This window comes from Podarcis cretensis (genome assembly GCF_951804945.1).
Source record: "Podarcis cretensis genome assembly, chromosome: 6".
Lineage (NCBI taxonomy): Eukaryota > Metazoa > Chordata > Lepidosauria > Squamata > Lacertidae > Podarcis > Podarcis cretensis.
This window is the reverse complement of record NC_137175.1, coordinates 9872572-9898876: the sequence shown is the minus strand read 5'-3', so window position 1 is coordinate 9898876 and position 26305 is coordinate 9872572. Positions and strand designations below refer to the sequence as shown.

Here is a 26305-nt window from a genome sequence, read left to right as displayed (position 1 = left end):
TGATGGCCACCAACTTGGATGGCTTTAAAAGAGGTACATGCATGGCTACAAAGGAACCATCAGGATCCACTCTGATCCACATCATTTTTTACTGTGGTCCCAAGCCCACCACTGGATCAAGTTTGACCCATTGCAGGTGAGTGGGCCCAACAAATTACCCTCAAGGAAATGCAAATTCCCCACCCTTCCTCTACTAAATCATTATTCCCCCTTCCATCTGCATTCCTTTCTTTGCAGCAAAGTCCCCCTTCCTGCATAAGAGCCCTCCAGTGTGGAAAGCTGAAAATCATTCCTATCTTTTTCATGCAGAACTTGTGTTGTTGCAATGATTGCAAACAGTTAGGTGAGCCAGATTTTGCTCCTGGTTGTGGGATACTGATTTAACATAGCACGGGGTGCAAATCATCAACTTGCCTTGCAATGCAACGAAAATGCAGACCGCACCGACTACAGAGACTAATCGGTATTTTTGTCCATTGCAGGAGCTGTTGTGATTGCCTTTGTTGTCTGCTGGCTTCCGTATCATGTACGGCGACTTATGTATTGCTATGTGCCAGAAAATCAGTGGTCAGAGTGAGTAACCTAATTCTGTGCATTAACTGCAGTATGTTTCAATGCAAATCACAGTGGCCAACAGCCTTGCTTCCCCTACCCAATCAGGTGACTCCTGAGCTACTCTCAGGGGAAAGCTGCCATCCTGCTGGAAGTATTGACTGCATAATGGCTCAGTCTTCCTTTACCCTTTTCCCTCATCCTTCAAGGGAAGAAGTTCTGGTAATCCAAGTCCCTCTGTTTGCCTCTCCAGCCTATGACCCTGAGCCAAGTTCATAGAACTAGGAGGTTTCATAGCCCCTAAATCCATAAGGTCAAGAACTTCCTAAAGGAAGTCCAAGTTGCTAGACCCTGAAGCTGACACTGGAAGCTTGGGCAACAGGTGTGAATGTGCTTATCCACCATCTCAGCTATTTGCTCTCCTGGGATTCCTTATCTATTGAAGGAGACAGAAGGGACAACCTCAGGCCCAGTGCATGACTCCAAACGAAATCCTTGTCCCTTGAAATTCCAGCCAAGTAATGTGTACACATAGGCATGTACTAGAGCAAAAAATGCATATATATGTTGGGATACTGCCAGGGAGACAAAGGCCATCATGCCTCCACGTCGATTCCGGACGATCCATCAATCTCCTGTAGATACGCAGTATCAGTCAATTAGCGACACAAGCCTCAGAAACAGCTGTCCACATTCCAAGGACTGGTGCACGCCCTTTCGCAGAGTTCGCACAACGAAAGATGCACTCAGGAGAGCATATTTACAACTTTATTCAGCGTTGGTCAGAACAAAGGAAAAAACATGACTGCCTGCCTGCGTGTCGAGGCATAGAGAGAAAAACAACAGCTATATACAAAAGAGAAACTTCCTGTGAGCAGGAAATACGTAGGCTGTGAATCACAACAGCCTGTCCCCTTTTTAAGGTGGAACGGAAATATCCTAACATATATTAGCAAAAATAACAGGCAAAAAAGCATTATATTTGGGGGGAATGCTTTGAAAAAAATTGTACATTTAGCAAAATTGAATAGAGTATGTTTAGAGAAATGTGCTCTAAAATGATGATGAATTATCACGATGACTTGTTGTTACACAACTCAGCCATCTGGTTTTTTCCTTGCTCATTTGCCCCTCCTTTTCTTCTCTCCCCTTAGCTTCCTTTATGACTTCTACCACTACTTCTACATGCTGACAAACATCCTCTTCTATGTCAGTTCAGCCATCAACCCAGTCTTGTACAACCTGGTCTCTGCCAACTTCCGCCAAATCTTCCTCTCCACGCTCATGTTTGTGTGCCTGCCATGGAGGAAGAAGAAGAAGAGGACCAAGTTCAACCGGAAGTCCAACAGCATCTCCAGCAACCATACCTTCTCCAGCCAAGTCACCAGAGAAACCACATATTGAGACTTGGGCATTGTCAAGGAAGGAATGAACAAGCGTCTTGATTCAAGGCAGAATCAGAGCTTGAGAAGAGGGCTGTACTGCTTTCATACATGACCTCCAAATTCACCATAGCATGAATGTGTTTAGCTGGTTGTCATACATGGGAATGAGTAGACCTCTGTTCTACAGATTAACTTTGGGGTTATGTTAATGCATCGGCCTCTGCCTTTTGTGAGTAACGTCTCCATGTTGTGTAATTTTGATCCAGCATAGAAGTTGCCTGTGACATCATCCAGGAAGCATAAACATTTATGGAGTCAGTGTTGGCCAAGCTTGAATGCTTCTTGTACTGCTGTTCATCCATTTCTCAGTTAGAAGTGCCACAGGGGTGTTGGAAAAGACCCACCTCTCTTGCTGATTTTAAGCTGGTATAGAAGCTGGGTAGGTATTGTGGTTGGGGTTTGGTTTGGGTTTTAGTGTATGGGGGTTGTTGCTTTTAGGGTGGGAGAAGGGAAACTTATCCAACGGGTCTTTAAAGAAAGAGGAATGTAAATTGTTCAATAAAGAAGGGCATGCAATACTCAGGGAATGAGGTTATTCTTGTACTTTTGGGTTTGGGGATGAATTCAGGTTCTGCAATGAGTGTTTGGGGGAACCAGTGTGGCTCCCTTTCATTTGATAAGGGGAGGGAGGGGTGCCTTGGAAAGTCCATGGTGCCATCTTGGGTTACGTTTTCAATAATATTTCAATATTTTGGCCTAGGAAACCACTGTTGTTATTATTTGTGTATGTGCCTGTTATAGCAGGGCCACGTTCCTTGATCAAAGCCTCCAGGCAATGATACCATTGTACAGTAATGATGCTGGCAAAGGCAAGGGTGCCTGGAAAAATATACTATACCTGCTAGGAGAGAAAGGGGAAAGTTGTTGCATCCTTCATAAAGCGCTAGAATTCACTTGAGGCAGAGGAGACACATCCAGTTTTGATTATTGGTCAAGTTCAATTACTTTGTCTACAACTGTGTAACACTTGTGTCATGCCAATCATATGCAAGGTGCCATACAGATCAAGGGGTTGCTCAGAGCACCTGCAATCTTCAGTAGATAATGAAGAAGAGATGAGGGAAGAAATTAGGAAATTGTAAGTAGCAGGTATGGCAGTAGCAGCTAAATGGCAGTGGAAAACTGAGTCTGGATAAGGTATTAAAAAGAGGGTACTCTTTCACCAACAACTCTGTATAGTAAGTTGGGTTGAGACATGGTGGCCAGCCAACAATATGGAATAAAAAATACCTCTTGTATGCTAACAATTTAAGGGAGTGGAGGGGAAAAGACAGGGAGTTACAGAACAGCTACTGATGGTTTGAGAAAATAAGGATGGTTAAAATCAAAGTTATGAAATGAACAATAGCGAAGAACGCAGAGACTTTAATCAAGGCAAAATCTCAAGACATCTGGAACATGGGGAGTCCGCTTTTGATTTTTTTTTTTGTAATTGTAATATATAATTGGTGGTATTATTATTGTAATTTGGAATGATTTGATTGGATTTGTTGTTAATTGGAGGATTTCATTGAAAATGAATAAAAATTATTTATAGAAAAAAGAGAGACATGGTGACCAGCCTAAGCTCAGCCTTCCCCAAACCTGATGTCCTCCCGATGGTTTGGATTCCAGCCACCATCAGCCCCAACCAATGTGACATCTTTGCAGCTTCATGGTTGCAAAGTTACCCTCCCTCAACTGTATACCTAAAGAGATATGGGGGGGGACTCTTCTCTTTCTACAGGTATGGGAAGCATAGGGCCCTCCGTATGTTGCTGGAGCTATCAGTCCCAGCCAATACAATGTATGGTCAGAGATGATGAAAGCTATCATCCAACATCTGAAGAGCACCAGGTTGGGGGAAGCTGTCCTAAGGTCACCCACTGAGCATCATGGCTGAGGTGACCCTAATCTCCCTAGTTCTAAATCCAGCCCCTATCCACTACACCATACTGAGACTGATATTAAAATGGCAATTTCCTAAAGGCAGATTCAACTCTTCAGCATGCAGGACATAGGTTTGCCTTGCATAGCTTCTCTGTTTCCCAGGATTTCCTCCCCTCCCGAATAGTTCCTTGGCATGGCAGCTAGTGATCAGTGGTATAACAAGTGTAGCTGGAGAATGAGAAAGACATCTATTCTCCTCAGCCTCCATTCTAAACATCACAGCATTTGGTGATGTGCTGCCTGAGCAACTAAGCATGGAGGCAAAACTCAATGGCTGAATCTCTGCTAGGGAAAACTGTAGCATATTTGGGGGGGTCCGTATTTGATAATCCAGTTCTTTCCAAATCTAAAGTCTGCTCGACTGGGCCTGATTTATCTGTTGCTAGACTGTACCATGCTGAGGAACTTGAAAACTTCCTCGTTATTTGGGGATATGTTAGTGCTAGGCTTTGGTGTATATATTTTGCAGCCAAGTGCAGAATTATATCATCTGGTATGACTGCTGGTGAAATAATAAAGAAACTTAAGGTTTATTAATCCTGGCAAACAAATCCATCCTGGGTAGAGACTTAGATGTGGCCATCATGACGTATGGTTGCCATACATCTAGAATTTCCTGGGCATGTCCGGGATTCAAATGGTGAAATTAGCGTCTGGCAAAATGTCCGGGTTTTTGCCAACAGAACTAGGAAGCTCAACAACTTTTCTTTAAATATGGCAACCCTCTCATGAGGTTAATGAATACTGACTGGAGGAGCCTTACAAAAAATCAGGGAAGAATAGATTGCCTGTAAGCCACTCCCAGTTCTGACATCTTATTGCAAGCACTCTTGCTTTACTCCCAGTTGATAATAGGATTTAAGGACAACTAATTTTGACTTTTGAACTCGCCACAACATGGACACAGTACCTGATATGACTGTGCCTTTAGATCAAAAGAAAATGCAAGAAAATAAGCCAAAAGAAAGAAAAGCAAAAACACATATATGCACGCGTGTGTATACTTAAGTCTGTGCATTTTGTACTTTGGCATGTAACAAGTCTGTGCATTTTGTACTTCGGCATGTAACAAAATGCCTGGAGGCAGACATTTTGGTTAAAATTCATTATTTTGGGGTGAATGATAAAGAGCAGGGGGGTGGACCAGATGACCTTCAAGCTTCCTTGCAACTCTAAAATTCTGTGATTTTGTAACATTGCAAAATATGGAACAATGTATAAACCAAGTTGCACCACGTGTAAGCATTGTACCAAATTCAATAAATCTATATAAAGTTACATAAATCATAAAGAGCTCTGCAAAAACTCTAGGAATAACAAAGGGGATGGGTAGATTTATTTCAGGAAAGAAATTAAAGCAGTAACTGCATTTTCCCTATGATATCCTAGATTTTGATTTTGATTTATTCATTTTTAGATCCTTTGGAGGGGAACTTTTAAAGGGCCCAAGAACAACACGTATATAATGTTATATACATGAATAAATGTTCACTTTGCTGTATGTCAATGTGATGATCCATTTCCGTTATTATTTAAATCTGATTTTTTTTTAATAATAATTTGACAAAACAGCTTGAATAATCTGCATTCATCTGTTTTGAAAATCCTGAAAATGTAGCACATTACAGCTCCAAACCAGCTAGCGACATTTTGCAGATTTTTCTTCTTACGCAGGGAGGAAGACATAAAAGGAATGAGACATACTGGATTTGGCACTGGATTGGCCTCATCTGGTATGCATAATCTCTTGAGGGATGATCAAAGGACTGCCGCATTTGATGCGTGAGGAGAGGTCAGAGAGAAGCAAGGAGCCTTTGCTTCAGCCAGTGGCCTGCAAAACCATTACCAGGAGCACCTCAAAAGCTTTTTGGGGGTATCTTGGTGACAGCTTTGGCTAAAAGACAGCTTCTTCACTACCATTCTTCTCCTGTAATTCTTAACTGCAAGGAAAGACCTGAGAGGACCTTGCATGAACTTGTGTTCCATGGAACATATCCCAGAATCCCTTGCAACAAGCTGGTGTCCCATAGCAAAGATGAGACAATTCTGACAAGAGATAACCCAGGAACTGGAAAGTTTGAAAACTACTTATGTAGAGCAGGGCTGGCTTACGTCAATGGTGGTAGAGGAGAAAATGGTGCCTCTCCCTTTTGACTAGACCAGCAGTTGCATCTTACTTCAACACTGGTGATAGGCTAAGTACTCCAACACACACAGGGCCCACAAGGCTGTGGGGTGACTCCCCCAGCAATGTCCACTCTCTACCCCTCAGCAGCTGCCACCTGAGGTGGCTCCCTCACTCTGCATAAAGAAAGATTGCTCAATGGTGAATATATTCACAGACTGAGGTTGCTTATCAGAAAGTGCATGCACATCTAAATGGATTGCTGAATGGAAAATGCGAGAAAATCCTTTCTTCAGGTTTTATGGGTGGTGGTTTAATATCAAGGAATCTTACATTTGCACAGAGTTGCGCTACATCAGTTACCAACCTGTGGGATGAGCTGCATTCAAGTGTTCTGTGGTCTGTTGGATTTGTGGCTGAAGATGGGAGACACTGGCAGAGGAAGAGGAGTGCAGGGGCAGCGCAATCCTGGTGGGGTCCCATCGCAGCTGCTCCCCCGCCTGTGCTGAGCGACACGCCCCTACAGGCGGAGCACCCCACCCCCAGGACGAGCGCCACGCCCCTGCAGGTGGCACATCATGCCCCCGGGACGCACGCCAGCCACACCCCTGCCTGCTGTCCACCCCCCAGTGCTGGAGCATGAAGCTCCGCCACTGCCCATCCATCGGACGAAATAGTCATCTTGATTTTCAACCGTATTTTCATTCCTTATTTTGTTTCTCATATTGCACAATAAAATGCAACATGTAAGAAACACAGAAACCCACATCTAGCACCGCATGTCACAATTGCGGGAAAATCATTAAGCAGCCTGCCAAGACCTTCAACAATTTTCAAGCCGGGCGTGCAGTTTTGAGACCATTGGGTTAAATGAACCCTGCGATCGTTTCTGTTGAGACGATTCTAAGACATTTGCCTTTTAGAAGGTTTTAAAAAAGAGAGCAGATTCAGGGAAATAAAGCTACAGCAGATGGATGACAGCTATTAAAAGGGTCCGCCATATGACTTCTTGAAAATGTACAAACCACTTTTTATGGAGAGCACCATCCATTTGACAAAGTGTGCAATCAGACTCCAAAATGAATTGTGCTTCTGATCAATTTATCCAGGACGGACGGCTTCTTCTTCTTCTTCTTCTTCTTCTTCTTCTTCTTCTTCTTCTTCTTCTTCTTCTTCCTGAGCTCCGTCCTGCCTCCGTGCATGTGATGCTCTGCCGATCTTGCCTTTTGTACAGCAAGCAAGGTTTTGCTTCAGTGACTCCGGTCTTAAAGAAGCCAACGCAATGGAAGGGCAGATGGGAGGCCTAAGGGAGACACATGGTGTAAACAGGAAAAGTAAACAGATGCCTTCATTGGTTATGTCAAACTGTCTTTTTCCGAACATAGGGCAATCACATTGCTAGCTCACAATACCGCCGCTCGCTTTGATCAAATTGCCCTCTTTATACAGGGCAACAGATCTCTCTCTCTCTCTTTCTTTTGACCATCATGAAAATTGCATGAGATGGCAAAAGCTGTTCATGCACAATAATTCCAAGTTATATTTTCTTGATCGTGGTATGGAGCGCAGTGACACTGCTGCAAGCTGAAAAGCAAAAGGAGAAGCCGATATTTCATAGAATCATAGAATCATAGAATCATAGAGTTGGAAGAGACCACAAGGGCCATCGAGTCCAACCCCCTGCCAAGCAGGAAACACCATCAGAGCACTCCTGACATATGGTTGTCAAGCCTCTGCTTAAAGACCTCCAAAGAAGGAGACTCCACCACACTCCTTGGCAGCAAATTCCACTGTCGAACAGCTCTTACTGTCAGGAAGTTCCTCCTAATGTTTAGGTGGAATCTTCTTTCTTGTAGTTTGGAGCCATTGCTCCGTGTCCGCTTCTCTGGAGCAGCAGAAAACAACCTTTCTCCCTCCTCTATGTGACATCCTTTTATATATTTGAACATGGCTATCATATCACCCCTTAACCTCCTCTTCTCCAGGCTAAACATGCCCAGCTCCCTTAGCCGTTCCTCATAAGGCATCGTTTCCAGGCCTTTGACCATTTTGGTTGCCCTCCTCTGGACAGGTTCCAGTTTGTCAGTGTCCTTCTTGAACTGTGGTGCCCAGAACTGGACACAGTACTCCAGGTGAGGTCTGACCAGAGCAGAATACAGTGGCTCTATTACTTCCCTTGATCTAGATGCTATACCCCTATTGATGCAGCCCAGAATTGCATTGGCTTTTTTAGCTGCCGCGTCACACTGTTGGCTCATGTCAAGTTTGTGGTCAACCAAGACTTGTAAAGGGATGTTTCACACTGCTGAAACCAAACCATTTCTGCCGTGGTATGTCCATATTCTGTTTCAGGCTAGGGTTGACAGGAAGCAGAGGCGCCATCCTTCAAGGGAGAATGGGGGCCAACATTGCACACTTGATGTCAGGACATTGGGAGACATCAGGACATCAAACTCAGAGGCAGCTTGGCTTCAATGGCCGGCGCTGCCGCCTTCTCCTGCTGCCGCCCCTGGTCAGGGTCTGTTTCCCCACTCCTTCCTCTCTGCGGTAGGAGGAGGAGGAGGAGCTGGCCACTGAAGCCACTTCATTTCTGGCTCCGTGGCTGGCCTCATCCACCCAGACAATACAGGCAAAACAACAAAACCAAGAAGCTAAAAACAGAATAGAACACAACTCCGCATATTATGTACTCCTGGGCAAACAGGAAGAACTTCACCTGTGGTTGAAAACCTAGTAACGTCAGTGCTAGGCAAGCCTCCTTAGGGTGAGCATTCAGGTGTTGGGGTGCCACCACAGAAAAGGCCCTCTCCTTTATAAATCACGCTTCCATTTACAAAGGTACTTAGAGCAGGACCTCTCCAGAAGTAAGAAGATCCAAAGCTATGTGGCCACTTCTAATATGTCTTTCTTTGTGTTTTTGCATTCAGTTTCAGAGTATGCGGTGCCACAAGCTTCTCACCATAGGGACAAGAGGTGTGGGGGCATCTTGAAGGTATCCAGAAACCATGGGGCTGTGAGTTTCTGGAATGAGGGGCTTCTGACAGGCACTTTGTAGGGAAACTTGAAAGCAAAGACCTGTCAGTTTATACCATGGGTTGCTTCTACAAGTAGGTTGTTTAGCCCTGCCAAGCAATTGCTTTTAAACAATTAGCCTAAAGTGTAATTTAAATGGTTTCACATTCCACCTCGCCAAAATCCTTCTCTAATTCATAGGCACATCCCATGAAGCAAAACTCTCCTGTAGTGTTAATTAGCAGCTTCCTCCATGCAGCTTTTGCTCTTACTGATAACGAGTCTCTTAACTGTCCTTTGAGTAGTCTCTGAATTGCCCTCTAATACAATTTCCTGTACCCACAATTTAATAATTGGCTGAAATTACTGGCTTTTGTTATTGGTTGTTTTACTTTTTTATTGCAAAATAATGATCTCCCACTACAAAGGAAAGAAGAGAAATAATAATGAGAGGAAACAAATAATTAAAGCCTTCTCTTCCCAGAAAGACGCAGGTGGCGCTGTGGGTTAAACCACAGAGTCTAGGCCTTGCCGATCAGAAGGTTGGCAGTTTGAATACCCGGAACGGGGTGAGCTCCCGTTGCTCGGTCCCTGCTCCTGCCAACCCAGCAGTTCAAAAGCACCTCAGAGTGCAAGTAGATAAATAGGTACCGCTCCGGCGGGAAGGTAAACGGCGTTTCCGTGCGCTGCTCTGGTTCGCCAGAAGCGGCTTAGTCATGCTGGCCACATGACCCGGAAGCTGTACGCCGGCTCCCTCGGCCAATAAAGCGAGATGAGCGCCGCAACCCCAGAGTCAGTCACGAGTGGACCTAATGGTCAGGGGTCCTTTTACCTTTACCTTCACAGAAAGAAGAACTGAATTTCAAGGGTGAGTGAGGCTATTTGAGAGCAACCAAGAGGCTATTCATGAGTAATGCTGCTATTGCACCTGACAAAGACCAACCCAAGCGAAAGAACCTGCAAGGAGGAAGCTTTTAATTAAAGATGCAGTAACCCGAAATAAATTTAATAACTTTTTGTTAGTCCACAATGGACAATCTGCAGTTATATATTAAATGTTATTTTAAAACAAACAAAAAAAAACCCCACAGATCTGGTGTGAACATTGGTTAATGCAGAAAGAACCATAAAGCAACAGGCTTACTGAACAAACGATGGCAATTTCAACCAAGATGGTGAGTATGGAAACATCCCCCCTTTTTTACAACATTTTGCCCTTATACTGGCAAATTCATATATTTGTTCAATGTAACTATTCTACACATGTCATTGTTGTGGCAGAAATACAAAAGTGCACAATTTAAAGAAAACCCCACAGAAGTCCTTATGTTACTATTTTTTAAAAAAATAAACAATTGACATGACAAGTGCTCCAATCTACCTGTTAATAGTTCATGTGTCAAAGGGAACAATACTCTCAAAATGTATCAACATCATATTTGTATATTGGATATTTTTAGATCCAAGTGTAAAGCTATTTCTTGATATTAGCCTTTGTACTGTATGGTACTACTTTGTCATGCATTGATCTTCAGAAATAAAACAGCCTTGGGTTTTATTTTGTTGGCTGATTGTATTCCTGCAGCTTAATTATATCTTTTACATTCTGGGCTGAATTGTCTCCACACAAACACGCGCGCCACTAATAGCGTTAGTAAAGAATACAGAACAAACAAGAGCAAGGAGATACATTACTCCATCATCCCTTCTCCAAAACACTGTGATTGGAGACTCCTGGGAAAACTATTCCCTCTGATTAGAAGCTAGACCTGTCCATCACGAAAAGAGCTTTCCGTCCATCCTACTGTGGCGTTTTTCTTATATGGCAAACAAGAATTCATTTTTGGAAGACGTGCCTTATGGGGTGTTTCTTCAATATCCAAATCTCCAAAACATCCAGAATCCCGTTAGAGGTCCATGCTTTGGTTCAGAAGGCTTCAGAAAAATCCTGTCCCTGTTTAGACAGGCCCAAAATATGTCTGAAATGACCAGCTTCAGCTTGGAATTTGCCCAAATCTGATGCACATCTTTAATTTCATGATCACACTGCCTCTATACCAAGTACAAAAGATAATTTTTAAATCAGGCCCAAGTGGTTTTAACCCTGACAATTTGTCAAACATAAACATATTTATTAACTATTAACCTGGGTTATTTTCTTTCTGATGTAGATGGATGGACAGGCAGATTTGCTACTTGGATAAAAATAAATCCTTTGCCACTATGAAGCTTTCAGTGCTAGACGAATTAGCTTTCCAAATCCCAGTCACTGAGCAGCGGAGAGAGAGGACAGGGGAAATCTTTAGATGATTTATCATCTGGGGGAGGTGAACTTGTTTTTGCAATGGCAAGAATTATTAACAAATGTAATAATTTATTAGGCAAATCCATTTTTCCTACTGTTCCACCAGATCTATTGAGCTGTAAATGTTCAGAATAGGTAGGAAGATCTGCGCCATGAGCTCTGCAAATGGTTTTCTTTAAAATAGCAATCCAAGAACAAAACTTTTCTGTTCCATGAGCAAAGATAACATAAATTGAATTTTTGCTCTTATATGTCTAGGCTAGCTCATTGTCCGATCAGAGAAAAGCAGGTTGTTCTGTGATTATTTTAAAATGACAATTCAGAGAAAATTGAAACATGTCCAGTACTTGACTATCAATACTAAACTTAATTATATCTTTTTTGATTCAAATAACATACTGGATAGGTCTGCCCCAACATTATCATGCAATCATGTCGCAATTATAGATATTCCCAGTTCTATTATAAGCTGATGTAATAGATACTCATTCCTCAGAGCACTATCTGAACTTACAGTAGCTGGAAGAGATTATACATAACTGGATAAAGAGAATAAAACACTCTCATCTGAAAGCTGTATGGAAAGAATTTTCCACTAAATTGCAAGAAATGGTTATAGGGTTTTTAAAATTTTGTCCTATTATTTATTTATTAAGCACTTTTATTACCAGCCCCAGGACAAGCTACATCACAATGAAGCAGTAAAATACAAAATACAGATGTTAAAGGGTTAAAACAACAATCAACAAACAATATCATTTGCAGGAAATGAACAACAATTACACATTCCCAAAAGCCTAGCTGAAACTTTTCATGTTTTCTGAAAATCCCCAAAGCTGGGACTAGGTGCACATGAATTCCAAAATTTGGGGGCCACCACCGAGAAGGACCTGCATGCCATCACTCCCCAGTCCTACAAGGGCAGCAACATCACCAGCAAGGCCTCTCCTGCTGATCTTAAATCCCAGACTAGTCTACAAAAGATCAGGTGCTCTTTCAGGTATTTGTGACTCAGCTGAATCCAGTGCACGGGTCTAGCTTGTTGCTTCCTGCTTTCCGATATCTCTAGTTTTCTCTAGTTTCATGGGTTTTGCAAGAAGTGGGGCTGTCCATGATGTTGTCTGTTAAACAATGAAGAGCCCTGGGTAGTTATTTGTCAGAAGCACAGCAGCAGAGGTTTGTTGTTTTTTAAGCTTTGTTGAAGTTTTTTTTAAAAAAGAATAATAATCCAGCCTTGCTTTACTTTAAGAACCACAATAATAGCAGACGTTGAGGACCAATACTCTCCAGAACCCCATGCAGTATTCTAGACAGCTTCACATGATATCGCCTCACCTGTGAGGCCTATTAGAGCAGGCATAGGCAAACTCGGCCCTCCAGATGTTTTGGGACTACAACTCCCATCATCCCTGACCACTGGTCCTGTTAGCTAGGGATGATGGGAGTTGTAGTCCCAAAACATCTGGAGGGCCGAGTTTGCCTATGCCTGTATTAGAGGATACAAAAAGCACCAGAAAAGAGAGGCCTGTGTGGGACTGCAGCATTTTAAAAAATGTGCGAGAAATAATACAAACCACTTTGCCACCTCTGGTTCATTTTAAGGTAAGAAAGAGCAAGAGGCAAACTCCTGCTCCCTCCTACACAGACACAGGATCCATTTGTCTGCAGTTTGGAAAGCATAGTCAACTCTGGAGTGAAGTGGCATTTCGTGCCTGCAAATTTCATCCACTTTGGCCATAAAGGACAAAGTTTTAGCCATTTCTGGATTCCGCATTACAGTGAATGAGGACCACTAATCAGATCAAAGCAAATAGAGCACAGAATGACTCAAACAGATCAGCTTTTTAATAATTTTTTTTAAAAAAAAGGCACAGATATGAATCCTGGGGTCTGTGCACACTCCTGATAAATGCATATTAGATACTTAAATTTTATCTTGTCATTGTATGGCATGTGAAATTTGTGTGCATAAATGTGTAATAGCGATTGATGTTTTTTACATTAGAATCAATCATTTTGGAATTTTATTGCAGTTATGTTGTGCATTTCCTTGCTTATGATTTCTTCCTGTCTCTCGTAGTATCTTAGCAACCGGCGACAGAAAATGTGGGGAGCGCTTGCATTTGGCATTCTGCATCTGTTTGTTTTTTGTTATTTTCTGGTGGTCTTCCCCCACTCTTTCTGTTATGCAAAATAAGCAAACTGCTAAAACCAATTTATTGCAATTTTGAAATTGCATCCAATGCTCCATAAAAGCAAGAATAACTGTGTGACTTGTACAGATCTCGCGACTTCACAAAATGAGAGATAAATGAATGGGCTCTGGCTAGGCATATGGGAGAAATTTGATTCAGTTTGCATTTACAGGTGAACCTACTTAATTGGTAATATCTGAAATAGTACATTGTTGTATGCTAAGGGCATTGAGAGTTGTTAGGAGACCCCTATCCCCTTCACAAAAGGGATGTGGGTGGTGCTGTGGGTTAAACCACAGAGCCTAGGACTTGCTGATCAGAAGGTCGGCGGTTTGAATCCCCGCGACGGGGTGAGCTCCCGTTGCTCGGTCCCTGCTCCTGCCAACCTGGTAGTCCGAAAACATGTCAAAGTGCAAGTAGATAAATAGGTACCGCTCCAGAGGGAAGGTAAACGGCGTTTCCATGCTGACCACATGACCCAGAAGCTGTACACCGGCTCCCTCGGCCAGTAAAGCGAGATGAGCGCTGCAACCCCAGAGTCGGTCATGACTGGACCTAATGGTCAGGGGTCTCTTTACCTTTACCTTTATCCCCTTCACAGAGCTACCATTTCCAGAGTTATCTGTGAAGAGGGGTTGAACTACAGTGGACCCTCTGGACACGAATTTAATTTGTTCTGGGGGGTCTGTGCGCACCCCGAAAAAATGTAAGTAGAGGTGCCACTTCTGCGCATGTGCGTGGCGCACAGAGCACTTGTACGCATGCGCACACATTGAAACCTGGAAGTATACACTTCTGGGTTTGCTGCATTCATAACCAGAATGTTACATAACCAGAGCGGTACGTAACTGGAGGGTCCACTGTACTCTGGGAATTATAGTCCTGGGGAGGGAATAGGGGCCTCCTAACAAGTCAGTATAGGGCAGATTCCTATATTCCTACGTACCGTATTTTTCCATGTATAACATGCCTCCATGTAGAAGATGGAGTCTTTTCGGGGGCTCCAAATTGGGAAAATGGGGGTAGATTGCCCAGAGTTGTTGAGTTTTGGGGGGGTTGCCAAAAATCAATCACCAGCAGGTCCACAACAGCCAATCGCGTGCACATCGAAGAAGCCACCAATAGTCTGCATGCTCGCCAAAATCAAGTGCCGATTTCCCGCCCAATTGTCGCAGCAGCCAATAGCCAGCGGACTTTGCTGCACCCACCGATCACACGCAAAAATGCCACTGACAATCTCCTGCCCGCGACAGCCACCAATTGCCCATCCCATCTCTCCACTATCTGTGTATAAGACGACCCCCAATTTTTAGCACAATTTTTTCATAAAATAACCTCATCTTATACACGGGGAAAATAAGGTAACTATGCTTGCCAAGCCTTTCCTTGTGAACAGAAGACAAAGCAATTCTGCCAGTCAGACAGCAAGGAACTTGGTAATAGAATCATAGAATCATAGAATCATAGAATCATAGAGTTGGAAGAGACCACAAGGGCCATTGAGTCCAACCCCCTGCCAAGCAGGAAACACCATCAGAGCACTCCTGACATATGGTTGTCAAGCCTCTGCTTAAAGACCTCCAAAGAAGGAGACTCCACCACACTCCTTGGCAGCAAATTCCACTGTCAAACAGCTCTTACTGTCAGGAAGTTCTTCCTAATGTTTAGGTGGAATCTTCTTTCTTGTAGTTTGGAACCATTGCTCCGTGTCCGCTTCTCTGGAGCAGCAGAAAACAACCTTTCTCCCTCCTCTACGTGACATCCTTTTATATATTTGAACATGGCTATCATATCACCCCTTAACCTCCTCTTCTCCAGGCTAAACATGCCCAGCTCCCTTAGCCGTTCCTCATAAGGCATCGTTTCCAGGCCTTTGACCATTTTGGTTGCCCTCCTCTGGACACGTTCCAGTTTGTCAGTGTCCTGACAAACTGTAGAGCACATGGACTGTAGAGTCCTGGGTTCAAATCCTGGGCATCTCCAGGTGGGACTGAGAAAGAATCTCTGTCTGTAACCCTGGAGAGCTATCCCTAGTCTGTCTGGACATTACTGGGCAGGATGGACTAATTGTCTGACTCAGCATAGGGCAGCTTCCTGAATTCCTAACAAGCTGGATTATGCCCACATTCTCATTTCAGTTAAGAAAAGCATATTCACAGTTTCCCTAAGAATTTGTCGTGCTTCTGGAGAAGATTGGCTTCATGAGACAAAGATAATGTGAGGTTTCATTTATGCACAAGGTTTTCACCTGATACCCTCTCCCCATCAGTCCCATTGAATTTGTGCTTGAATTGCAAATCAGGCTGCAATAGAATTATGGAGAGGGTTGCAGCAGTAAAGGCCATCGCACAGCAAGAGACTAGGGGAATTTATTAGTACGGCAGTTCTTGGTTGCAAAGCACACACACACACACACACAAAGCGTGAAGTGGGCAAAGCTCCTGGAGGGATATGCTGCTCAAAACGAAATTAAATTAAACCAAATGTTCCCTGGGTGCTCGCCAGAATTATCAGCATGAACTGGTGTGCAGTTACAGGCTGTCACTTAAAAAACACTGAGTCCAGTTGCAGAGGCAGGGTGAGCGGGAGCCAGAAAAATGGTTGGTAAGTACAGCTTTGTGAACCAATAGTTAGAGGAGTCCACCCACTCTCTGCTATTGCTCGCTTGTTATTGTTGTTGTTGTTTAGTCGTTTAGTCGTGTTCGACTCTTCGTGACCCCATGGACCAGAGCACGCTAGGCACTTCTGTCTTCTACTGCCTCCCGCAGTTTGGTCAAACTCACGCTGGTAGCTTCGAGAACACTGTCCAACCATCTCGTCCTCTGTCATTCCCTTCTCCTTGTGCCCTCCATCTTTCCCAACATCAGGGTCTTTTCCAGGGAGTCTTCTCTTCTCATGAGGTGGCCAAAGTATTGGAGCCTCAGCTTCACGATCTGTCCTTCCAGTGAGCACTCAGGGCTGATTTCCTTCAGAATGGATAGGTTTGATCTTCTTGCAGTCCATGGGACTCTCAAGAGTCTCATCCAGCACCATAATTCAAAAGCATCAATTCTTCGGTGATCAGCCTTCTTTATGGTCCAGCTCTCGCTTGTTATAGCAAATTGGAAAACAGTGTATACTTATAACAATCCAATGCAGGTAAAAAAAATAAGCAAACACGCTCAGTCACAGTCCAAAGCAGTGTACATGCCACATATTTAAAGCACACTCCAAAAGAAAGATCCTGAGATGTGTAGTTTGGCATTGGTGCTGGAAATTATAGCTCTTTAATGAGTAAACTAGGGACGCGAGTGGCACTGTGGGTTAAACCACAGAGCCTAGGACTTTCCGATCAGAAGGTCGGCGGTTCAAATCCCCATGATGGGGTGAGCTCCTGTTGCTCGGTCCCTGCTCCTGCCAACCTAGCAGTTTGAAAGCACGTCAAAGTGCAAGTAGATAAATAGGTCCTGCTCCGTTGAGAAGGTAAAAGGCGTTTCCGTGCACTGCTCTGATTCGCCAGAAGCGGCTTAGTCATGCTGGCCACATGACCCCGGAAGCTGTACGCCGGCTCCCTCGGCCAATAAAGCGAGATGAGCGCCGCAATCCCAGAGTCAGCCACGACTGGACCTAATGGCCAGGGGTCCCTTTACCTTTAAGGAGTAAACTGTAGGTCCCAAGTTTTCCTTCATTTTTTATTTTTCGGTTTTCACTTTTAACAACTTTGTGTAAAAGACAACATAGATGTAATCATTGGTTTACACAGAGCGAATGTGAAGAACCAGGTATTTTTCCATCTTGAACTTTTAAGTCTCTCCAGGAAAGTTCTTGTGAAGCTGGTGCCAAGGTCCCAGTTTCACTAGTTCCAGTTAGCCATGAAAACTGTTGGCCTGAAAATTTGCAGTTTCCCCAATCTGCCTAGTGAAAGGTAAAAACAGTGCTTTTTTTCTTTTAAAAAATGTTTAGGGCTCTCATTTTGACTCAAGAAAATCACCATTTTGTAGTTCAAATTGGGAAAAATAAATACAGTAAATGGACAAAAGTACATTCACAAAATGTTTAGGGGTATGCGTACCCCTGTGTCCCCCCAGAAAAAAAAAGCACTGGATAAAAATCTCCCACCCCCAATGCTTCCACTAGCTGCTTACAATTTCAAGGGTTTGCTTCCCCTCTGAAGTTGAATGAAACTTCAAAAAGAAACAAAAGGGAACTTGTTCTAAATATGACCAGTTTTAAATGATCCAGTATAACAACCAGTTCCAGTTTCCAGATCACCTTCAAAGGTTGTCCCACATAGAGTGCATTACCGTAATGAGCACTCACACTTTACATTGTGGGTGCCCTTTGCGGGATTGTGTGCGGTGCTACAGTTCCCAGGGAGCTTACTGGCAAACAGGGGCTGGCTTGCCTCTCAGTGTTATTATTTGGAGGTTCACGCCCAGCCTCAGTAGTCAAGTTTCATTGCTGGGAGGTGGGGCCAGCCCCATTTATAAATAGGGGGTTGAGCCAACAATAGCCAGGCAGTCGGCTCTGGAGAGTCACCCTCTCTCCCCTCCCTTTGTTTAATGTTTCCTTCTTTGCAGGTTAACTTTTTCTTCCTGTTTAGCGGGCTCTGCTACGGTCTTTGACTGGTTGCTGTTGAAGGACCAGGAAGAAATTTTCCTGCATTGGCAGATTTTGTCTTCCCTGTTGCAATTTGTCACAACTTTGGCGGTTTATGGCCTTGGGTGGAATCCTTTTGTCTTTTCTTCCCTATATTGGGGGGGGGCGTGAAATGGTGACTCACCTCCCTGTGGCGGCGATTCCAGGGTCCCCCTCTTAAAGGGGTTTTATATATGGGTGTCACTGGCCATACACTGAATGGTCGCCAGTGAACTACCCTGCGTGTGGGGATATGGCCTTGGCTGCCTGCTACACCTACGTCTCGCAGAGCACCCCATATCCCATTTACCCTGATGAGCCCCGGTTCCCCCCCCCAGCTGGGGGGCTGGGAGGGATACATGCCCAAGGCCTAAGCCAAGGTCTTCCTACATTCAGAAGTTTAATAAAGTTGTGGCCTAATTTTAATTCCATAACACGTCATCAGAGTCTTTATGATTCCTGGGAGCTGGGGCTGTCACCGCCTGGTCACGCAATCTAACCTGGATGTTAACGGAGTACAGATATCTTTGGCTAGATTGTGTTGTTGCTTTTCCCCCAAGTAGGGTCACAGCTGGCAACCCAACCAAAGTTGATTAAATGCACTTTGGGCTATGGCTGACACCTGTGAAATCATCCATTGGATCACAGCCCAACGGGACTATAGTGCATGCCTTCAAATTTACTCCAGTGTGGAGTACATTTTGCTCACTCTTGTTGAGAAAATTTCATTATCCCCATGCCATTCTTAATTCTAAAAGGGTAAATGAATGTATTTATCTCATCTGCTTTCCAAATCCTCCACCACAGACACAATTTGTGCAGGGCAGATGCCGACACACACAAACCCCATCTCAATTTATTCCACATTAACCTACACTCTAGGGAGGAAGTCCGGTGTTCTTTAAAATTTCCTTGAAGAAGAATTGAATAAGTTCCACCCATGACAGGTGTCAGCCATTTATTGCTCTATGGAACATCAAATGCCTGTGTTTATTATTAGTAATATTACTATTACTATCATTAACAACCCTCTTCTAGTTTATAAAATGTTTCCTTTCTTAGGGAGTGGCTACTTAATGCTATAGAAAAATATTTCTATTCTAGCAATAATACAGGTTAAACTTCAAGCGACTGCAAAGCCAGTTGGAAGGCCCGGCATCCCATAATCACAAAGCTGTCTTAAAGCAAGTCAGACTATTGATCCATCTAGCTCAGTGTTTTAGAGATCCTCTCTAAAGAGCAGAGGGTTGTCTTTTATCTCTGCTCTTGGTGCTGAGCACCACAGCACTAAGTTTGAAGATAAAGCCCTCTGCCTGCTCGTTAAGAGTAAAAGGCAACACTTCTCCCTGCCATTTATTTATCAAGAGATGCCATTTATTCTTATAGACAGGCAGAGGGCTTTATCTCCAATCTGAGCGCTGTGGTGCTTAGCACTAAGATAAATGATAAGAATAAAAGGCAGCATTAGATTCTAGGAAGTGGTCTGGGGTGAGATGGCAGGCAGTCATTCAACAGGGGAGAGAGATGCTTGGGATTTATTGAAATTGAAATTGAAATTGAAATACGTTATTGTCACTTGTACAACTTGTATACAGTGAGATTACACGAGCTCCCCCCACTCAGCTCTCTTAGTCTTAATTCCCCTTGTTTACTGACGCACACCCAAAAAACCCGAAAGTCAGTTGCCCTGCTGTTATCTTTTCATTCAGCAGCCTAACAGCCCACGGATAGAAGCTGTTCTTTACCCTGTTGGTGTGACTAATCCTGCTTCTATATCTTCTGCCTGAGGGCAGGAGATCAAGAAAGTGCTAGCCAGGGTGTGACTCATACCTGAGAATTTTCCTCACTCTCCTGAGGCAACGTTCCTCCACTATTTCATCCAGCGGATTCACGGGACAGCCCATAATATCTTGTGCTGTATTGACCACCCTCTGTAGGCACTTCCTATCAGATGATGTCAAACCAGCGTGCCACACCGTGACGCAGTATGAAAGGACACTTTGTATTGTTGACCGGTAGAAGGAGATAATCAAATGTTGATTGACATTGTTCTTCTGCAATACTCTGAGGAGATGGAGTCTCTGTTGGGCTTTCTTAACCACCTGGGTTATATTTATTTTCCAAGTAATTTATTTATTGTGGGTGGGTGGGTGGGTGGGTGGCAGGGCATCTTGGAAGAAATCAGATGGTCAAAGGAAGTAATACTTCTAAATACCAGTTGTTGGCGGCCACAGCAGGGAAGTGTGCATCCAATGTGAGATCAGGACTGCTGGACTAGATGGTGTCCATTAAACTTTGATTAGTTTAAAGTTAAGTAAACGTCCAGTGCGCTTCCAACTCCATAAGTCTTATCTCAGCAGAGAATTTCGTGCAGCGGCTGAAGGAGGCAGGAGAGTCAGTACCTTTCATAAATGAAGAATCCTGGAGAAAGCACTTTGGAACTCAGGGAAAAACTTTATTCACAAAAGCAAAAAAACCCTGGCGATAAAGCACACATGCTTTTATCTCCGGCATAAAGAAAAACTTTACTCTAAACTTAACTCATATCAGTAAACACGCCCATGGCCACAAACTGAGTCTGCGAGTCAGGTCAAGGGGGGAAGGGAGAGAAACACGGGTGAACTGACTATTTATACAAACCAACTCACATTCCTGGATGCTTAATGACTTCCAGCTGCTCAGTGATTAGAGCGACTTGTTACCTCTTAACCCTTTAGTACCAACAGATGGGCCATTGGCCTGATCCAGCACAGAATGCCTGGGGGCACAACACAGAGTGCATGCGTTTCTGTTCACAAAGTGTTCTGCCTTACCTCTCTCACCCTGACCTAGCCACTGTGATCCACGCGATGGTCACCTCCAGGCTTGATTATTGTAACTCGCTCTACGTGGGGCTGCCCTTGAGACTGACCCAGAAACTCTAGCGGGTGCAGAATTCTGTGGCGAGACTCCTTACGGGGTCCTCGCCACGGGATCCCATTCACCCGGTGCTATACCAGCTGCACTGGCTCCCGGTGGAGTACAGGATCAGGTTCAAGGTGCTGGTTTTAACCTTTAAAGCCCTATACAGCCTAGGACCCTCGTACCTATGGGACTGCCTCTCCTGGTATGTCCCATGGAGGACCTTACGGTCTTCAAATAAAAACATCTTGGTGATCCTGGGCCACAGGGAGGTTTGGCTGGCCTCAACCAGAGCCAGGGCTTTTTTGGCTGCAGCTCCAATCTGGTGGAATGCTCTGTCACAAGAGACTAGGGCCCTGCGGGACTTGACATATTTCCACAGGGCCTGCAAGACAGAGCTGTTCCACCAGACTTTTGGTCAGGGCACAGCCTGACTCCCTCCTTTGGCAATCTTCACAGAACTCTAGCCCAATGGTTGCCATCAATTTGATTTGAATTAATTTTATAATGAAATGATTTTAGAATGTTCTACTATTTTATTGTTGTTAGCCGCCCTGAGCCCAGCTTCGGCTGGGGAGGGCGGGATATAAATAAAATTTATTATTATAATATTATTATTTGCAACACACACACATGTACCCAACACAGATGTGAAGCCACTGTCCTTCGTGTCACGGCACATGCATGCTCAAGTGACGGATCTTCCTGCAAGATCAACGACAGATCTGCTCAAGCAGGATATTGCCACCATGCTATGTTGCTGCTGAAAGAACTGCCCAGGCTGCCAATTAGCTACCAGGCAACATTCAAGGTGTGCAAAGCCTAATGTTTGGAGCACAATACCAAAAAGTTCATCTCTCCCCCTTATATACAGAACCATTCACTGCACGCCACAGGAGAGGGTCTCCTGCAGATACCTTCTCATCAGGAAGCCAGTTCCATATAATGTGAGAATTTGGCCTTTAGCGTGTTGGCACCTGACCTTTGAACCTGCAGGGGCCGTCTCTATTGTTTTCTCAATGCCATTGAATATCTTCCTTTTTTGAAAAGCCTTTTATGTGGAGATTCTTATCCCAGGCTGCATCTGCACTGAGACTGAAATTGTTTTTGTATGTGTTTTTACTGTTGGTTTTGTTTCATGGAAAGCAATTCATGGAAATAAAATGAAATGCATGAAGAAATATTTTGTGTTTGTTTAATTACTTAATATTTCTAGCCAACCTGAGTTAACTGGTGAAACCAGGAAGGTACCAAATCAACAGATCTGAGCAAGGATAGAGGCTTTTTAAAGAATACTGGGACATATTGTGATTATTCAAGTCCCTTTGCTTAGAGTTACTTTGGTTTTAAAAGTGATCAATAAATTTAATATGTAATAAAAAATGTCTGATGTTTAAAATTTGTGAAAATATACTTCTGGTTTGTCTTTCATCTAAATGTATTTCAGGGTGGTCCACAATGCACTTCAATAAAATTATTCATAGCAGATAGAAACATGGCAAAAACAAGAAAAGATCAACATTCATAATCAATTAGCAAAATAAGGTAAGTAAAGGTAAAGAGACCCCTGACCATTAGGTCCAGTCATGGCCGACTCTGGGGTTGCGGCGCTCATCTCGCTTTATTGGCCGAGGGAGACGGTGTACAGCTTCTGGGTCATGTGGCCAGCACGATTAAGCCGCTTCTGGCGAACCAGAGCAGCACACGGAAACATCATTTACCTTCCTGCCAGAGAGGTACCTATTTATCTACTTGCACTTTGACGTGCTTTTGAACTGCTAGGTTGGCAGGAGCAAGGACTGAACAATGGGAGCTCACCCCGTCACGGGGATTCGAACCGCCGACCTTCTGATCGGCAAGTCGTAGGCTCTGTGGTTTAACTCACAGTGCCACCCGCATCCCTAGCAAAAGAAGAGGTAGCATTAAAACTTTAAAATTACAGCTCAGTCTAAACATAAGCTTCATAGTTGCAAATATAAATGTTTTAACCGGGTAACGTAGAGGATATAATTTTGGGGCCAGTCTGATCGGGTCAGTGATCTTCTGGGCATGAGATTCTAGAATATGGCTCTGCTGCATTTCCCCACCCTGTGGATTTGTGTATGGGAAACTTATTCCGGAAGATTATTGTGATTTTGAGGAGATTAGTGATCTGACATGGTCAACTCTTCCTGGCTCTGGTTATCTCTTCCTGGCTCTGCTTATATATGTTTTATTGTAGTTGTTTAGTCGTTTAGTCGTATCCGACTCTTCGTGACCCTATGGACCAGAGCACGCCAGGCACTCCTGTCTTCCACTGCCTCCCGCAGTTTGGTCAAACTCATGCTGGTAGCTTCAAGAACACTGTCCCACCATCTCGTCCTCTGTCGTCCCCTTCTCCTTGTGTCCTCAGCCTTTCCCAACATCAGGGTCTTTTCCAGGGAGTCTTCTCTTCTCATGAGGTGGCCAGAGTATTGGAGCCTCAGCTTCACAATCTGTCCATCCAGTGAGCACTCAGGGCTGATTTCCTTCAGAATGGATAGGTTTGATCTTCTTGCAGTCCATGGGACTCTCAAGAGTCTCCTCCAGCACCATAATTCAAAAGCATCAATTCTTCGGTGATCAGCCTTCTTTATGGTCCAGCTCTCACTTCCATACATCACTACTGGGAAAACCATAGCTTTAACTATACAGACCTAAAAAATTCCTTCCAGTAGCACCTTAGAGACCAAGTAAGTTTGTTATTGGTGTGAGCTTTCGTGTGCAGAAGTGTGCATGCATACAAAAGCTCATACCAATAACAAACTTAGTTGGTCTCTGAGGTGCTATTGGAAGGATTTTTTTTATTCCGTTTCAACTATGGCAGACCAACATGGCTACCTACCTGTAATTATTACTTTCTCTATCCCTTGTAAAAAAAGTCTTTGATGCGTGGTCTGTTGGCAAATGGCACTGGTCAGTAAAAGCCTTTGATGTATGGCCTGGCTTTTTGTCTTTGATGTAGAGTGGCTCATAGCTGAGCCTGTAGTGGCCATAAGAGGGCACAGTTTTTGAGCATGGCAGTGAGAAGCTGGGCAGAGACTCATGGCCAGAAGGTTGTGCAAAGGAAGACTATCTGAGGGGGTCACTTCACCACTTCTTCAAGCTTCCCAGTAGCAGATTGAAGTGCTGCTTGGTAATGCATATTTTACTTGCTGTTCAGAATAAAATCTGTAATCTTCTCACCAACTTGTGTTTGCATTGCTTCTGAATCTAATTTTTAAAAAACCATCTTGCACTTGGCAAGGTCCAGCTCCGAGGGCCTTCTGGTGGTTCCCTCACTGCGAGAGGCCAAGTTACAGGGAACCAGGCAGAGGGCCTTCTTGGTAGTGGCGCCCGCCCTGTGGAACGCCCTCCCATCAGATGTCAAAGCGATAAACAACTACCTGACATTCAGAAGACATCTGAAGGCAGCCCTGTTCAGGGAAGTTTTTAATATGTGACATTTTAGTGTACTTTTCATCTTTGTTGGAAGCCGCCCAGAGTGGCTGGGAAAACCCAGCCAGATGGGCGGGGTACAAATAATAAATTATTATTATTATTATTATTATTATTATTATTATTATTATTATTATTATTATTATCTGTAATTCTAGCAACAAGCTAGGGGGATAAAATTCTGCTCAGCTCAGTAACGTACTGGTTGGGTGGCAACTCTTGACACCCCTTGCATGGATCTACTTACCACTTGGAAGCATCTACTCGCATATCCCTCCCTGTGACTGGTGTCATATGTAAATCATCCCTTAGACCCTATTCAAATTCGCTTCTTGCAAATAACTAGCTATATATCCTGCCCCAAGCTCACTGCTTTGGCCTTGGTAAGCATCAGCCATAAACTGCCCTTGGTTTCACACAAATCTGTTACGGTCATTTTGGAAGCCATTTGCTTGCTTGCAGAAACAAATTACCTTGGGGTTTTGTAAAAAAGAAGAAGACTGGTTGGTTGGTTAATATCAGAGTTGATAGTTTGAAAGCTGCATCTACCCAATCCCTCCACCATCTGCTCTGTCTCATTCACACATTACCCTTCCACACACACACAGAGAGAGATATACATACAAGTACAGAGTGTCTCCCTTGCTTAAAATAAGTCCAACAATTCAAGATTTAGCACCAGACAAGTAACGCCAACCGGCTAACCAATTTGCCAGCAAACACTACTGAGCTGACATGCATCAATCACAGATATAGTCATGGCACTGGGCTGTTTCAAAAGCAGCTGGCCTGACTGACCTTGCTTATGAAGGAAATTCTCAGGTCCAGTTACTCCAACAAAATATTCCTCCCATCCATGCTTGCCATACCCTGATGGGCATATCCTCCTATTATCCTCATAGGTGGCAGATTCCTGTCAGAAGCTAAAAAGACCATCCCAGCTCCACCCCGGATCCCTGTCTGAAAAGATTTATTTATTCCCCAAAACAGGCTTCTAATTAGTTTACAACGACAAAATCCAGTTACACAAACATTAAATTTCCCTTCCTCACTTTGCTTATTTCTTTTCTAAACAGGGTGGGGGAGAACAACAGAAGGAAAAGAAAACATGTCAGTTTATTGCATTAACTTCTCTTAACCCAATCTCTGATACCGAAGGCATTCAATAAATCAGAAAAGAAAATACACTTCAGAGTGCATTTCTGGAAGGAGTGAAGAATCGAGTTACAGATTTTGATGGAGTGGAGGGCAATAGCTTCTGTCTATTTTGCATACTACCATGATAAGAGAGAGAAAAACCATTTATCAAACTGTGCTGCAATGCTTTGCAATAAAGCAAAGGACTAGTAAACACAATATCATTTTGCTGGAGAAGCCTGTTGCCTCCATTCTCTGTTCATTGGCTCTCTGGAGAGATATTGTTGGTCCCTCTAGGAAACAGGATACTGAGTCTGTGTTCTGATCCAATAAGACTCTTCTTATGTTCTTATTCTTGAACATGCAAGCTGTCCCAGCCATCCTTGAGTATGCACTCTCATGGGCAAACATGCAAGCATACTGTAGAAATGGAATTATTATTATTATTATTATTATTATTATTATTATTATTATTCCCCACCCATATAAGTTGCAATACTTAAGAGCAATTGCAGGAGCTGGATAAAGGTGACACTGAGATCATAGGATGTGCTGCAGTCTAAATCCACCATGGCCTAGTTCACATGCCACATCTGTCCATGTGAATTATATGGGGCCACATGTCCCGTTT

General features: G+C 43.7%; 1 protein-coding gene across 1 annotated transcript in view; it reads left to right on the top strand.

The window, feature by feature from the left end:
- The window catches only part of NTSR1 (neurotensin receptor 1), a 129079-nt gene extending 124391 nt beyond the window's left edge, over window positions 1-4688 (top strand). Inside the window, exons 3-4 of the mRNA XM_079979701.1 lie at window positions 483-573; window positions 1707-4688. Of these exons, the coding sequence (XP_079835827.1) occupies window positions 483-573; window positions 1707-1956 (341 nt within the window). The 3' untranslated portion in view covers window positions 1957-4688. The remainder of the gene's footprint in view (window positions 1-482; window positions 574-1706) is intronic.
- Window positions 4689-26305: the final 21617 nt, after the last annotated feature.